The sequence below is a fragment of the Cetorhinus maximus genome, unplaced genomic scaffold (genome assembly GCF_964194155.1).
Source record: "Cetorhinus maximus unplaced genomic scaffold, sCetMax3.hap1.1 HAP1_SCAFFOLD_971, whole genome shotgun sequence".
NCBI lineage: Eukaryota > Metazoa > Chordata > Chondrichthyes > Lamniformes > Cetorhinidae > Cetorhinus > Cetorhinus maximus.
In genome coordinates, this window is record NW_027596913.1 from 1 (window position 1) to 13,795 (window position 13,795).

The 13,795-nt window shown below is 48.7% G+C and overlaps 1 protein-coding gene across 1 annotated transcript; it reads right to left on the reverse strand.

The window, feature by feature from the left end:
- Window positions 1-2,776: 2,776 nt before the first annotated feature.
- LOC144675360 (protein BTG3-like) lies at window positions 2,777-6,439 on the reverse strand. Its single transcript, XM_078536190.1, has 3 exons — window positions 6,267-6,439; window positions 3,504-3,641; window positions 2,777-2,921 (listed from the first exon to the last, which is right to left on the reverse strand). Exons 1-3 carry the CDS (start codon window positions 6,437-6,439, stop codon window positions 2,777-2,779), a joined length of 456 nt encoding a protein of 151 aa, XP_078392316.1.
- Window positions 6,440-13,795: the final 7,356 nt, after the last annotated feature.

Sequence of the window (13,795 nt, forward strand, 5' to 3'; positions counted from 1 at the left end):
GACTTGGAGAGACATGAACTGGGTGAGGGTCTGGGTAAGGGGCTTCCACTCGCCCCACTGGGGAGCTTGTGTCCCTGGGTTACTGAGGTGGAAACACAGTCACTGTTTGAGGGTGGGAATGGGCAATGGCAGCAGGACAGCAGACCAGAGGATCACTGTGTTAACACACTGCGGCCTTTGGTGTGAATTAACACAGCAAGCTCATTCAGGAGGCCATTCAGAGATAGGGACCCTTACCCTAACCTGGGAGAAAGATACAGGAACATGGGAATAACTATTCCCACATTAAGGAAGAACAGCTAAAAAATCCCAGGGATCCAGAGTTGTTCCTCAACACCTCATCCTCAGGAAACACTTCCCCAAATCCCTTTTAAACAATTTTTGGATTTAAAAAATTTAAATTGCCCAATGTATATTGCACAGAAAACACACTCTTTTGAGTGCTAGAGTTTGTCCTAATGTCTTCAGCAATCCATTCACCAGGCACCTTCTGGAGCCTCACTCAGTGGATGTTGATGGGCTATTTGGCTATGATAAGCATCACAGCTAAGTTTCTTACCCAAGAGAGGCTCTGAGATTTCAACAGGAGCGAATGGAGAGTGATCAGCAGCAGGAAATAAAATAAAAGTGCAAAAACATTAAATATTCCACAAGCCAGATAGATGATAATTTAACAAATACATATTAACAGAGACTCTGGGGTATTTCACACACTCCCCCTGTAAACATGATAAATAACAATCACCTGTCAGGCAATGTGGACACACCTCATATTTTCAAAGATACCTGAGTTTTTAGTACAGATTTATAATACAGAGACGGCTTCAATTATATATAAAGTATACACAGACCCACAGGAGCAGCAGTGTAAACCCGACAAACACACATAGGCAGTGTGGGCCTTACACACACACGTGAGTAGTGAATGTTATATACAGCAACATTTCTCTCTGACTCATTCACACTCATACACCTCGCTCACACACACACACCGCGCTCACACACACACACAGCTCAGCCACTTGCAAACATGCCCATGGGTGTTAGAATGGAGCAGTTAAGCACAGGGTTGGCACAGCTCAGTGTGAGCGAGGTATCCGATCCCTCTGCTAGCCAGGACCTTCATCACTTGTGCCTTTTGCTGATCTTCGAGCAGTGGGCCTGCACCTGAGGCAGGAGGAAGCCTGGGCGAGGTTGCAGGGCCTTGTCCAGTCCGGGTATCAAGTAGTAGCTGATGAGGGGGACGGGTTGGTAGAATGTGGCATACTGCACCGGCTTGTGAGGGTACAGAGGCCACGCAGCAGTGCACTGGGAGAAACTTCCAGAAACCTAAGGGAAAAAATTATTGAATCAATTAAACATGACAAATCACACACACAAGCTCCATTTAATCCCCAGCCCCGTCTCCACAGGCCACGTGGCAAGGACCTGCATTTCTCTAGCACCTTTCCCCACCTCAGGACGTCCCAAAGTGTTTCACAGCCAATGAAGTAATTTATGTGAAGTGTGGTCACTGTTGTAAATAGAGGAAATGTGGGCAGCCAACTATTGCACAGCCAGTTCCCACAGATAGAAAGAGAGACAGACTGTGTTCGGGAGGGAGTGAGTGAGTTTAGGGAGGGAATTCCAGAGTTTAGGGCCCCCAGGCAGCTGAAGACATGGCCGCCAATGGCAGAGCGATGGGAAGCGGGGGATGGTCAAGAGGCCGGAATTGGAGGAGCGCAGAGATCTCGGAGGGTTGTAGGGGCTGGAAGAGGTTACAGAGATAGGGAGGGTTGTAGGGGCTGGAGGAGATTACGGAGATAGGGAGGGTTGTAGGGGCTGGAGGGGGTTACAGAGATAGGGTTGTAGGGGCTGGAGGAGGTTACAGAGATAGGGAGGGTTGTAGGGGTTGGAAAAAGTTACAGAGATAGGGTTGTAGGGGCTGGAGGAGGTTACAGAGATAGGGATGGTTGGGGCTGGAGGAGGTTATGGTGATAGGGAGGGTTGGGGCTGGAGGAGGTTATGGTGATAGGGAGGGTTGTAGTTGCTGGAGGAGGTTACAGAGATAGGGTTGTAGGGGCTGGAGGAGGTTACAGAGATAGGGTTGTAGGGGCTGGAGGAGGTTACAGAGATAGGGTTGTAGGGGCTGGAGGAGATTACGGAGATAGGGCGGGTTGGGGCTGGAGGAGGTTATGGTGATAGGGAGGGTTGTAGGGGCTGGAGGAGGTTACAGAGATAGGGTTGTAGGGGCTGGAGGAGATTAGGGAGATAGGGAGGGTTGGGGCTGGAGGAGGTTATGGTGATAGGGAGGGTTGTAGGTGCTGGAGGAGGTTACAGAGATAGGGTTGTAGGGGCTGGTGGAGATTACGGAGATAGGGAGGGTTCCAGGGGTTTATAGAAATAGGGAGGGGTGAGGAAGGATTTGAAATAAGGATGAAATTTTTTTTTAAAAACGGAGGTGTTGCTGGACCAGGAGCCAGTGTAGGTCAGTGAGCGACAGGATAGTGATGGGTGAACGGGACTCAATGTGACTTGGGTCTGGGGGCAGTTGAGTTTTTGATGAGTTTCCAGGGGTAGAAGGTGGGAGATCGGCCCGGAGAGTATTGGAACCATTCACTCCGCCCCTCCCAGCACTGGGTGCTCAATGTTCTCTTTACCTTGCCAGTAGCTTCAGCTGTTTTTGCTGCAGTTTCCTTCACTGTTTGACCTTTGGCATGTTCCCCTTCATCTGACGAAGTCTCCGAGTGGCAGTCAGGTGTGCTGCACTCCGAGGACGCGCTGCCTTGCTCAGAGTCTAACGATGCCGCCCTCCTGGAGTCTTGTCCAAACTGAGCGACAGTGAAAGGCAGACTCCCATCACTACACCTGCAGGAATTTCAAATGAAGATTTAGTGGGAATCGGGTCAGGCAGCAACACGCGAGACACAGCCACTAACAACCTGGTATAAACAACAAACACCCACACAAACTGGCAGAACACAGCCGAGGGAAGGTTTACCGTACAGTGAAGGAGAGACAGAGAGCACACCAGTGAGAGAGAGAGACAGACAGACACAATTCCCTCTTTGGAAGTTCCTGTTGAATCTGCATCCACCCCCCTTTCAGGCAGCGCCTTCCAGATCACAACAACTCGCTGTGTCAAAAAAATTCTCATCTCCCCCTCTGGTTCCGATTCCCTTCAATCTGTGTCCCTCTGGTTACCGACCCTCCTGCCACTGGAAACACTTTCTCCTTATTGACTCTATCCAAACCCCCTCATGATTTTGAACGTCTCGATTCAATCTCCCCCTTAACCTTCTCTGCTCTAAGGAGAACAATCCCAGCTTCCCCAGTCTCTCCACATGAACTGAAGTACCTCTTCCCTGGCGCCATTCGAGTCAATCTCCCCCTCACCCTCCCCAAGGCCTCGCCTTCCCTCCTAAAGTGTGAGGCAGTCGGAATCGGACACAATTCTCCAGATGAGCTCCTTGTGTTTGTCTCTGCGGTGACTGTGTTGCTAAACCGTCCAGGTGAAGACTTACCTGCAGCACACCTCCTGGGGATCAATCCACAACGTAATCTCTTTGGGCAGTCTCAACTGGTTATATTCCAGATCACAGTCTTGACAAGCGAGCAACAAGGATGGGTCTGCTTTATGTTTCCTGTTTATCCGAATGCATCTACCAGGGAGAGAAAAAATATACTGAAGGATCCAAGAGGACAGACATTAGACCATCCAGAACCCTACTGGCCCTTTTCCCAAGTTGTACCAAGTCCTGTTCAGCCTTCACCCCGTCACTCACTGACATACATTAGCTCCCAGTCCAACAACGCCTCCATTTTAAAACTTTCATCCTTGTTTTCAAAACTGTCCCCACAACCCTCCCTATCTCTGTAACCTCCTCCAGTCCCTACAACCCTCCCCATCTCTGTAACCTCCTCCAGTCCCTACAACCCTCCCTATCTCTGTAACCTCCTCCAGTCCCTACAACCCTCCCTATCTCTGTAACCTCCTCCAGTCCCCACAACTCTCCCTATCTCTGTAACCTCCTCCAGTCCCTACAACACTCCCTATCTCTGTAACCTCCTCCAGTCCCTACAACCCTCCATTTCTCTGTAACCTCCTCCAGTCCCTACAACCCTCCATTTCTCTGTAACCTCCTCCAGTCCCTACAACCCTCCCTATCCCTGTAACCTCCTCCAGCCCCTACAACCCTCCCTATCTCTGTCACCTCCTCCAGCCCCTAAAACCCTCCCTATCTCTGTACCCTCCTCCAGCCCCTAAAACCCTCCTTATCTCTGTAACCTCCTCCAGTCCCTACAACCCTCCTCATCTCTGTAACCTCCTCCAGCCCCTACAACCCTCCCTATCTCTGTAACCTACTCCAGCTTCTATAACCCTCCCTATCTCTGTAACCTCCTCCAGCCTCTACAATCCTCCCTACCTCTGTAACCTCCTCCAGCCTCTACAACCCTCCCTATCTCTGTAACCTCCTCCAGCACCTAAAACCCTCCCTATCTCTGAAACCTCCTCCAGCCTCTACAACCCTCCCTATCTCTGTAACCTCCTACAGCCCCTAAAACCCTCCCCATCTCTGTAACCTCCTCCAGCCCCTACAACCCTCCCTATCGTTGTAACCTCCTCCAGCCCCTACAACCCTATCTATCTCTGTAACCTCCTCCAAGTTTCTATAACCCTCCCTATCTCTGGAACCTCCTCCAGCCCGACAACCCTCCAAAATCTCTGCCTTCCTCCAATTGCAGGACCTTGAGCATCCCCTGATTTCCATCGCTCCACCATTGGTGGCCGTGCCTTCAGCTGCCTGGGGCCCTAAACTCTGGGATTCCCTCCCGAGACCTCTCCACCTCCATCTCCCTTCCTTTAAGATGCCCCTAAAATTTCATTGTCTCAGCTTTAAAGGGGCTATAAGCGGTTCAGCTGCTCATCCAAATTTAAAACTGAGCAGCGGCGACCCCAGGTGGGAAAAGGGCGGTATTGCAGGGACAACTTCGAGCAACTTTCAAAACAAAGACAATCAATGAACTCTCTCCCCCATCCCCACCGCCTTTCCGATCCCCCTTTTCTCCAATAATTTATATAGATTTTTCTTTTCCCACTATTTCCATTATTTTTAAATTTATTTCCATCAATTGTTTTATCTCTTACCTTCTAGCCTATTTCGATCCCTTCCCCCCACCCCACCCCCACTAGGGCTACCTGGTACCTTGCTCGTCCTGCTTTCTACCCTTAATGTCCCCATTAGCACATCCCTTAGATAATATCACCACCGTCACCACCTCTTTGCCCTTTAGTCTATGACATCTTTTGGCTATCTCCACTTAATCACTGGCCCTCTATCCAGCTGTACCTGTCCCACCCCCTCTTAAACCAACATATATTTCACCTCTTTTCTATTTTTCCTTAGTTCTGTTGAAGAATCATACGGACTCGAAACGTTAACTGTTTTCCTCTCCGCAGATGCTGCCAGACCTGCTGAGTTATTCCAGGTATTTTTGTTTTTGTTTTGGATTTCCAGCATCTGCAGTTTTTTGTTTTTTTTCAAAACAAAGACTTGCATTTCTCTGGCGCCTTCAACACCCCAGGATGTCCCAAAACCTTTCACAGCCAATGAAATACTTATTCAAAAGTATGTTCACTGTGTAATGTCGGAGACGTGGCGGCCAATTTGTGCACAGCAAGCTCCCACAAACATTAAGGTGATAATGACCCAGATCATCTGTTTTTTTAGTGATGTTGGTTGAGGGGTAAATATTGGCCCCAGGACCTTCCCCCTGCTCCTCTTCCAAATAGTGGCCGTGGGATCGTTTACACCCATCAAGGAGGCAGACGGGAACTTTGGTTTAAAGTTTCACCTGAAGGCCAGCATCTCCCTTTAGCACCGACCCTCTGACAGCGCGGCGCCCCCTCGGCACTGGCACTGTGGAGTGTCGGCCTGGATTATGGGGCTGAAGTCTCTGGGGTGGAGACTCAAACCCAGGACTTGTTCCGTCTGCTCTCGCAAGTGGATGGACAATGTCCCTCAGCGCAATGCAAGAAATAGTGAGGAGGGTCCTCCCTGGTGTGCTGTCCAATATTTTATGCTCTTTCAGGGGGAAGCTGGATAAAAACATGGGGGGGCGGGGGGCAAGGAATAGAAGGATATGGTGATGGGGTGAGATGAACAGGGGGTGGGAGGAGGCTCGTGTGGAGCAGAAACACTGGCACGGAGCAGATGGGCTGAATGGCCCATTTCTGTGCTGTAATATTCTAGCCATTGTACTGGGCAGCTCTGCTGTTTGCTTACCTGTATGCTTGTCCTTTGCTGGGATTGGCTGGGTACCAGTGATTCTGGTATTTTCGGTACAGTATCGCAGTGAGCTTCTCCCCAAACTCCTCGATCTTTTCCTGATGTAGCCTGCTGCGATTCCTGACCATGCTGACCAGGAAGGACACTCCGGCTCCGATCTCCTCCTTCATCGTCTCCTAGTGTATCTGCGGGGGGAAGGTGGGGGTGTTTAGAGATTAACCTGTTCAGAGTGTGTTACAGTCGGGGATGTTGGGGTTGGGTGAGGGAGGGGGGTGGGGAGAAGGGTGATGGAATATAGAGATCATGGTCTGGCTGCTGGAATGACCCCTTTGTGTCAACAACATCCCACCCCCACCACCAGCAACTCTTTTACCTGCCCCCCCCACAATAGTGCTGGCTGGCGAGCTATTTGACTGTGGTAGGCATTGCTGACAAGACCCTTCTGGAACACGCACCTGGATACAGACAGACTGTTTCCTCTTGTGTGGGGGGGAGACCAGAACTAGGGACAATCGATATAAGATCATCACTAATAAACCCAATGGGGAATTCAGGAGAAACCTCTTTACCCAGAGAGTGGGGAGAATGTGGAACTCGCTCCCACAGGGAGTGGTGGAGGTGAATAGTATCGATGTGTTTTAGGGGGAAGCTGGATAAACACATGAGGGAGAAAGGAATGGAAGGATAGGGTGATGGGGTGAGATGGAGAGAGGGAGGGTGGGTGGGAGGAGGTTCGTGTGGAGCAGAAACACCGGCACGGAGCAGATGGGCCGAATGGCCTGCTGTATATCCGGTGAAGAACTCACATTTCTGTAACGCCTTTAACCGCTGCAAGATATCCCAAAGAGCCTCACAGCCAAATGACTCCCTTCCATTTATGAAGTGGGGGTCTCCATCGTAATGGGGGGAAAACCAAAAGTCAATTTGCGCACAGCAAGATCCCAAAAGGACAATGCGATAGTGACCCTGATCCGATTTTTATTTGACAGCGATATTCATTGGGGTGGGGGCGGTGGGGGGGTGAATATTAGCCCCACAACATTAAAACGGAAAACGTTACAAAGGTAAATGGGAGGACGTGGAGACAGGGACAAGGAGCCAGTCCTTACTCCAGATGTTGTTCATAGTCACACAGCAGGAGAAGGACATCCCTCTCTCGGACAGAACACTTTGCATTCAATGTCCGAGCGTAAAACAGTAAAAGTGAGAGTCAATCTCACATCCAAATTGCACTGAAGTCTGCCATCCTTCAGATTGTTAAAACTGTCCTCAGGTGAAACAGCTGATTTTTGTAAACATGTTGTTTTGTTTCTAACTGCGGTGGATTCAGAGACACAAGCTCCATGGAAGCCCTGTCGGCCCAGCAAAGTGAGTCAGTGTCTCAGTCCGTCGCACACTTACTTCTGACTCACAGGGTTGTGGGCACCAGCCTCCCAGTACAAAGACCAGGAGCTCACAATCCAGACTGACATTCGGCCAAGGGAGGCGTCGCGGGGAGATCCCACGGCCACTATTTGGAAGAAGAGCAGGGGGTGGGGGGGGGTGGGGGTGGGGGGAGTTCTCCCCGTGGTCCTGGGGCCAATATTTATCCCTTAAACAACATCACTAAAAAAAAAACCCAGATGATCTGAGTCATTATCACATTGCTGTTTGTGGGATCTTGCTGTGCGTAAATTGTCTGCGTTTCCTACATTACAACAGTGAGCTCACACACAATAAAAAGGTCCTTCGTTAGCTGTGAAAGGCTTTGGGACGTCCTGAGGTGGGGAAAAGCGCTACTTTCCCTGAGTAACTCTGGTGCCACTGTCCAGGAAGGTGTCCATATCAAACATCCTCCCCCAGTGTCCATTACAGGCCCCACAGAAACCGCAACTACCCTCAGTCTTCAGGTCACACGGGGGCATTTTTGTTTTTCCAATTGCAGGGCGGAGCTAACACTTCCTGAGGGGCCGAGTAACAGAAAACCAAATCTCTCCTGTTCCTCCCTGGGAGAAAATAACTCCAAAAACTACAGCATCAAATAGAAGGAATTTAATAAACACTCTCTCTCTCTCACACACACATACTCTCTCACACACATACACACACTCTCACTCTCTCACACACACGCTCTCTCTCTCACACACATCTCTCTCACACACATACACACTCTCTCACACACACACATAGCCTCTCCCACACACTCTCTCTCACACACATACACACTCTCTCACACGTACACACTCTCTCTCTCACACACACACACGCTCTCTCTCACACACACACATACTCTCTCTCACACGTACACACGCTCTCTCCCTCACACACACTCTCTCTCTCACACACACACGCTCTCTCTCACACACATACACTCACACACACACGCTCCCTCTCTCACACACATCTCTCTCACACACACACACGCTCTCTCTCTCACACACACACATCTCTCTCTCACACACACACATACTCTCTCACACACATACACACTCTCTCTCTCACACACATCTCTCTCTCACACACACTCTCTCTCACACACACACATGCTCTCTCTCTCTCACACACACTCTCTCACACACTCTCTCACACACATCTCTCTCACACACACGCTCTCTCTCTCTCTCACACACATTCTCTCTCTCACACACACACACGCTCTCTCTCTCTCTCTCACACACATACTCTCTCTCACACACACACATGCTCTCTCTCTCTCACACACACTCTCTCACACACTCTCTCACACACATCTCTCACACACACACGCTCTCTCTCTCTCACACACACACACTCTCCTGGACTCAAAAATTGGGATTCCCCAAACACACACCAATATCTAACTTTCATTTCGAACTCTTCAGACCCGCGCCCCCATCCCCCGACCCCCACCCACCAGAGCTGGCAGCAACCCATCCACCCTGAGTGATCCCGAATGAATCAATCAATCACTCTTACAAACTACAAGCAGCACAGTTATAAACTTCAAAACTGGAAACCAAATCCACGTGTTCACCTAAGGGACCATCTCAAAAACCTCACCTTTTCAAAAAAAAAAAGTGGGGAGGTGCTGAACCATGAACTGTGCCTTAACGAAACCCACTCCCCCACTGAGAAAGTATATCATTCCTCTAACGCGGCCATCAATTCTGCTTATGTCCCCCAACCTCCTCTCCTGGAGACAGTGCCGATTGTTCGATGGTCCCTAAAATCAACCCTTGGCGGCAGAGACAGAGAGTTTGTATTCAGCGTTGGGACACAGCACATTAAACTGACCCGCTGGCTCGAAACGTTAACTCTTGATCTCTCTCTCTCTCTCTCGCCAGAGATGTGCTCAGACTTGATGGGTTTTCCCAGCTATTTTCTGTTTTTGTTTCGTGTGCCACTCAAAGTTCAGTTCGGAAGAAAAAGTGATTGTGGCACCTTCCATCAACAGGCACAAATTTAAAAAGCTCACCAACTAACTCTGAAAAAAGATATTTTCTCCTGCAACATGGTTTAAAAAAAAAGAGACTTACAGATGTAAGTAACCAGGTTACTTACCATTTAATAGCCAATTGCAAACCAACACATCTCTGGCAGGAAAAAGTTTAAGGCCAACTTCTGAAAAACTTTTCTAAACTTGTTTCCTGTTGTTTTGTTCACTAATATATGTCTACATATATATATTATATATATTTAAATCTCTACTCACCAGAGATGCTTTCGCCTCCTCGATTCACGTCCAGACTTGTGGCTGCAAAATGTGTGAGAGATTTTATCAAACTGCTCTCAGTCATTGCCAGAAATTTACATCAAGAAGATGATTCAAACTGTGTCCCCAGCCAACGAGAGGACGTCCCTTCCGACACACATCAATGACCATACAAGGCAGGGGTTGACGTCGGCCGCGCCCCGCCCACTTCTTAAAGGCGCCTTCGCCACTGTTAAGCAGCAAGAATAAGTGAAAGGGGGACATGCATTTATCTAGCGCCGCTCACCGCCTCAGGGCGTCCCATCGCGCTTTATGGCCCCAAACAATGAAGTGCTTTAATTTCTGAACTCTGCTCACTGTTGTAATGCAGGGAAGCCGGTAGCCAATTTGCACACAGCAAGATCCTTCATCAATCTGAGGATAACCCAGGTCATCAGTTTCTTTTTAGTGGTTTTGGTTCCAGGACATGGGGAGAACCCCCCCCCACCCACTCTTCTTAAACATAATTCCCATGGGATCTTTTACACCTACCTGAGACGGCAGACGGGGCCCAGCTTTAATGTCTCATCTGAAAGACGGCACCTCAGGCAGTGCAGCACCACCTCAGTACTGACCCTCCGACAGTGCAGCACTCCCTCAGTACTGACCCTCCGACAGTGCAGCACCCCCTCAGTACTGACCCTCCGACAGTGCAGCACCCCCTCAGTACTGACCCTCCGTAGTGCAGCACCCCGTCAGTACTGAGGGAGTGCTGCACTGTCGGAGAGTCAGTACTGAGGGAGTGCCGCACTGTAGGAGGGTCAGTACTGAGGGAGTGCCGCACTGTCGGAGGGTCAGTACTGAGCGAGTGCTGCACTGTCGGAGGGTCAGTATTGAGGGAGTGCTGCACTGTCGGAGGGACTGTACCAAGGAAACGCTGTCTTGTCAGATTTGTCATCTTTCAGATGAGACATTAAACCCCTGTCTGCCCTCTCAGGTGAGTGTAAAACATCCCATGGCCTCTATTTGGAAGAAGAGCAGGGGGGAGCTCTCCTGGTTTCCTGGGGGCCAATATTTACACCTCCAACAACATCAGTAAAAAAGCAGATGGTCTGGGGCCATAATCACATTGCTGTTTGTGGGATCTTGCTGTGTGCTTCTGGGTTTCTTATAACAGTGAGCTCACTGCAAAAGAAATCCTTCATTGGCTGTGAAATGCTTCGGGATGTCCTGAGGTGGGGGAAAGGCGCTAGAGAAATGCAAGTCCTTTGTTTACCATGAGTTTAGGTCAATCTTAATCCTACATATGCATGTGTACACAACCAAGGGTATCTTACACAAAGGCACAGTGTTAGTGAGGAGGCTCCCTCTCTCTTCAATTCCACCTCATCCCCACACTCTCTGCCATTGCCTTATCTTGACACCATGGACAGAGCCTGTATTGTACATTTAAAGGAATTTATTGATGTCAGCCTGGTCACTGGTTTCATTTTGTGGAAAACCTGGGGTTTGATCCCAAGGAGAACAGAATTAAAACTAGCTCCGTTACTCCTGGATAAGAGAAGGCACTTTGTACAGTGACATAGACAGGATTTGATGACACAGGATTTCATATATGCGGCACAGAAACAGGCCATTCAGCCCATCTGCTCCGTGCTGGTTTTTCTGCTCCACACGAGCCTCATCCCGCCCCCCCTCGCCATCTCACCCCATCGCCATATCCTTCTATTCCTTTCTCCCTCATGTGTTTATCCTGCTTCCCCCTTAACTACATCGACACTATTCACTTCGACCACTCCATGTGGGAGCGAGTTCCACATTCCCCCCACTCTCTGGGTAAAGACGTTTCTCCGGAATTCCCCATTGGATTTATTAGTGACGATCTTATATGGATGACCCCTAGTTCTGGTCTCCCCTCCCACCAGAGGAAACACTCCCTCTGTATCCACTCCATCGAAACCTTTCTGAATTTTAAATACCTCGATGAGGTCACCCCCCTCAGCCTTCTCTTTTCTAGAGAACAAAGACCCAGCCTGTCCATCCTGTCCTCATATAAACTCATGTGAGTTTACCCTCACATTTCTGGGATCATCATTGTAAATCTTCCCTCTCCAGTATCTCGATGTCCTTTCTGGAATATGGTGACCAGAACTGCTCGTGGTAATCTCAGTGCTGTCCAACCAAGTTTTGATGCAGGCTTACCGTCAATTCCCTACTTTTCAATTCTATCCCTCCAGAAATAATCCCTAGTTTTTGGTTTGATTTTTGCCTTGCCTTGCTAACCTGCGGGGGCAACTCCCACTGTGTGGTCTTATTTGCACTCTGAAGGTGTTGGGGGAAACCTGCGCATGCAGTTAAATAACTCCCCGTGATTCAGGCTCGAGTGTATAGTCCAAATGCAAGGTTATTAATCAGGCATCAATCGTATAGTGACGATTACAGTTATCGATTCCAAACAGCCTGACTTATTGTAGGCTGGAGCTGATCCGACAAGGTGTCTGTAGATGTTGGACTCCCGACTGTCCTGTGACTTCTGAGCTTAAGGGAGCTGTTCCCTGGTATATTGTCTACCTTTTCCGTGTGAGTTATATTACACGGTACCCAGGATGTACGTTGAACTGAGTTGCTTCTCATCCACCCTCCAGAGTTGACATCACCGCTGTCTTGAGGATTTAACTGTTTAAGAAGTGAACACGAGAAAGGGTACAGACCGACCGAGACAACCTCAAATCATTAAATGTTACTGGGGAGGTGGGGGGCGCTCCCGATATTCTGGCCAACCCCCAGTATTCGCACCAGATTTGGGGGCACATCCAACGTGTCTCCTGGCAGAAACAGAACGTGCTAGAAAAACTCAGGAGGTTTGTCAGTGCCCTGCGCAGAGAAAAGACAGAGTTAACATTTTAAGTCCGTATGGCTCTTCTCCAGAGCTGAAGAGATGTAGAAATGTGATGGTCAAAGGAAAGAACTGTGGATGCTGGAAATCCAAAACAAAAACAGGAATACCTGGAGAAAGTTTTTCCAGGTATTTCTGTTTTTGTTTTAGAAATCTGTTGGGTTTTTGTTGGGTTCTGCTGAAGGGTCATGAAGACTCGAAACGTTGACTGATTTCTTCTGCACCGATGCTGCCAGACCTGCCTAGTTTTTCCAGGTAATTGTGTTTTTGTTTTGTGTTTTTTAATACTGTTTAAGAGAGTGAGGGCTGGGTGGAACAAAATAGAAGGACAGAGATAGGTGAAAACTCAGGTGAGATTTGACAAAGATGTGTTGGACACAAGACAAATGGAGTGCTAATGATTGTGTTAAAGACGAAAGCAGGTGTTAATAATGGCATGAGGTCAGACATCAGTAGGTGTTAATAGCAGAACAATGGGTCAGTGCCTCTCTGAAAGCAAAACATGGGAACAAATTGCAGACTGGCACTTGGTGGGGGTGGAGGGCGGGGGAAGGGGGGGGAAAAACCTCCTGACAGTTTCTCCTCCCATTGTTCTGGCCAATAACTGATGTTGGCAAAATTCAAACTCTGGTAATCACATTGAGATGTGATTAAATATTCGACTCGAGAGAATTCTAACAGTTGGTTAAAGAATTGGTTTCCATACATGGTTGACAGTCCCAGGTGAATGAATATTTAGCCAGAATCTGTTACAATCAGAGTCCAGTTATATTAAGAAACAATGACTGCATTTGTATAGCATTTCTAACATAGTAAAACAACCACAAAGCGTTTCACAGGAGCCTAAATGAGTTAGATTTTGACATTGAGCTGCAAAAGGAGATATTATGAATGAGCATCACCAGTCAAAGATGTACATTTTCATAAAGGATGAGAGAAACAGAGAAAGGGGCGGAGAGGTTTAGGGAGGGAATTCCAGAG

Bases quoted from the DNA above. Each gene is read 5' to 3' on its own strand.
- LOC144675360 (XM_078536190.1), bottom strand. From the start codon at position 6,439: ATGAAGGAGGAGATCGGAGCCGGAGTGTCCTTCCTGGTCAGCATGGTC. The intron at 3,642-6,266 runs GTAAGCAAACAG...TCTCCCTGGTAG, and splicing joins AGCAAAGGACAAGCATACAG to ATGCATTCGGATAAACAGGA. The intron at 2,922-3,503 runs GTAAGTCTTCAC...TGTTTATACCAG, and splicing joins CCCCAGGAGGTGTGCTGCAG to GTTGTTAGTGGCTGTGTCTC.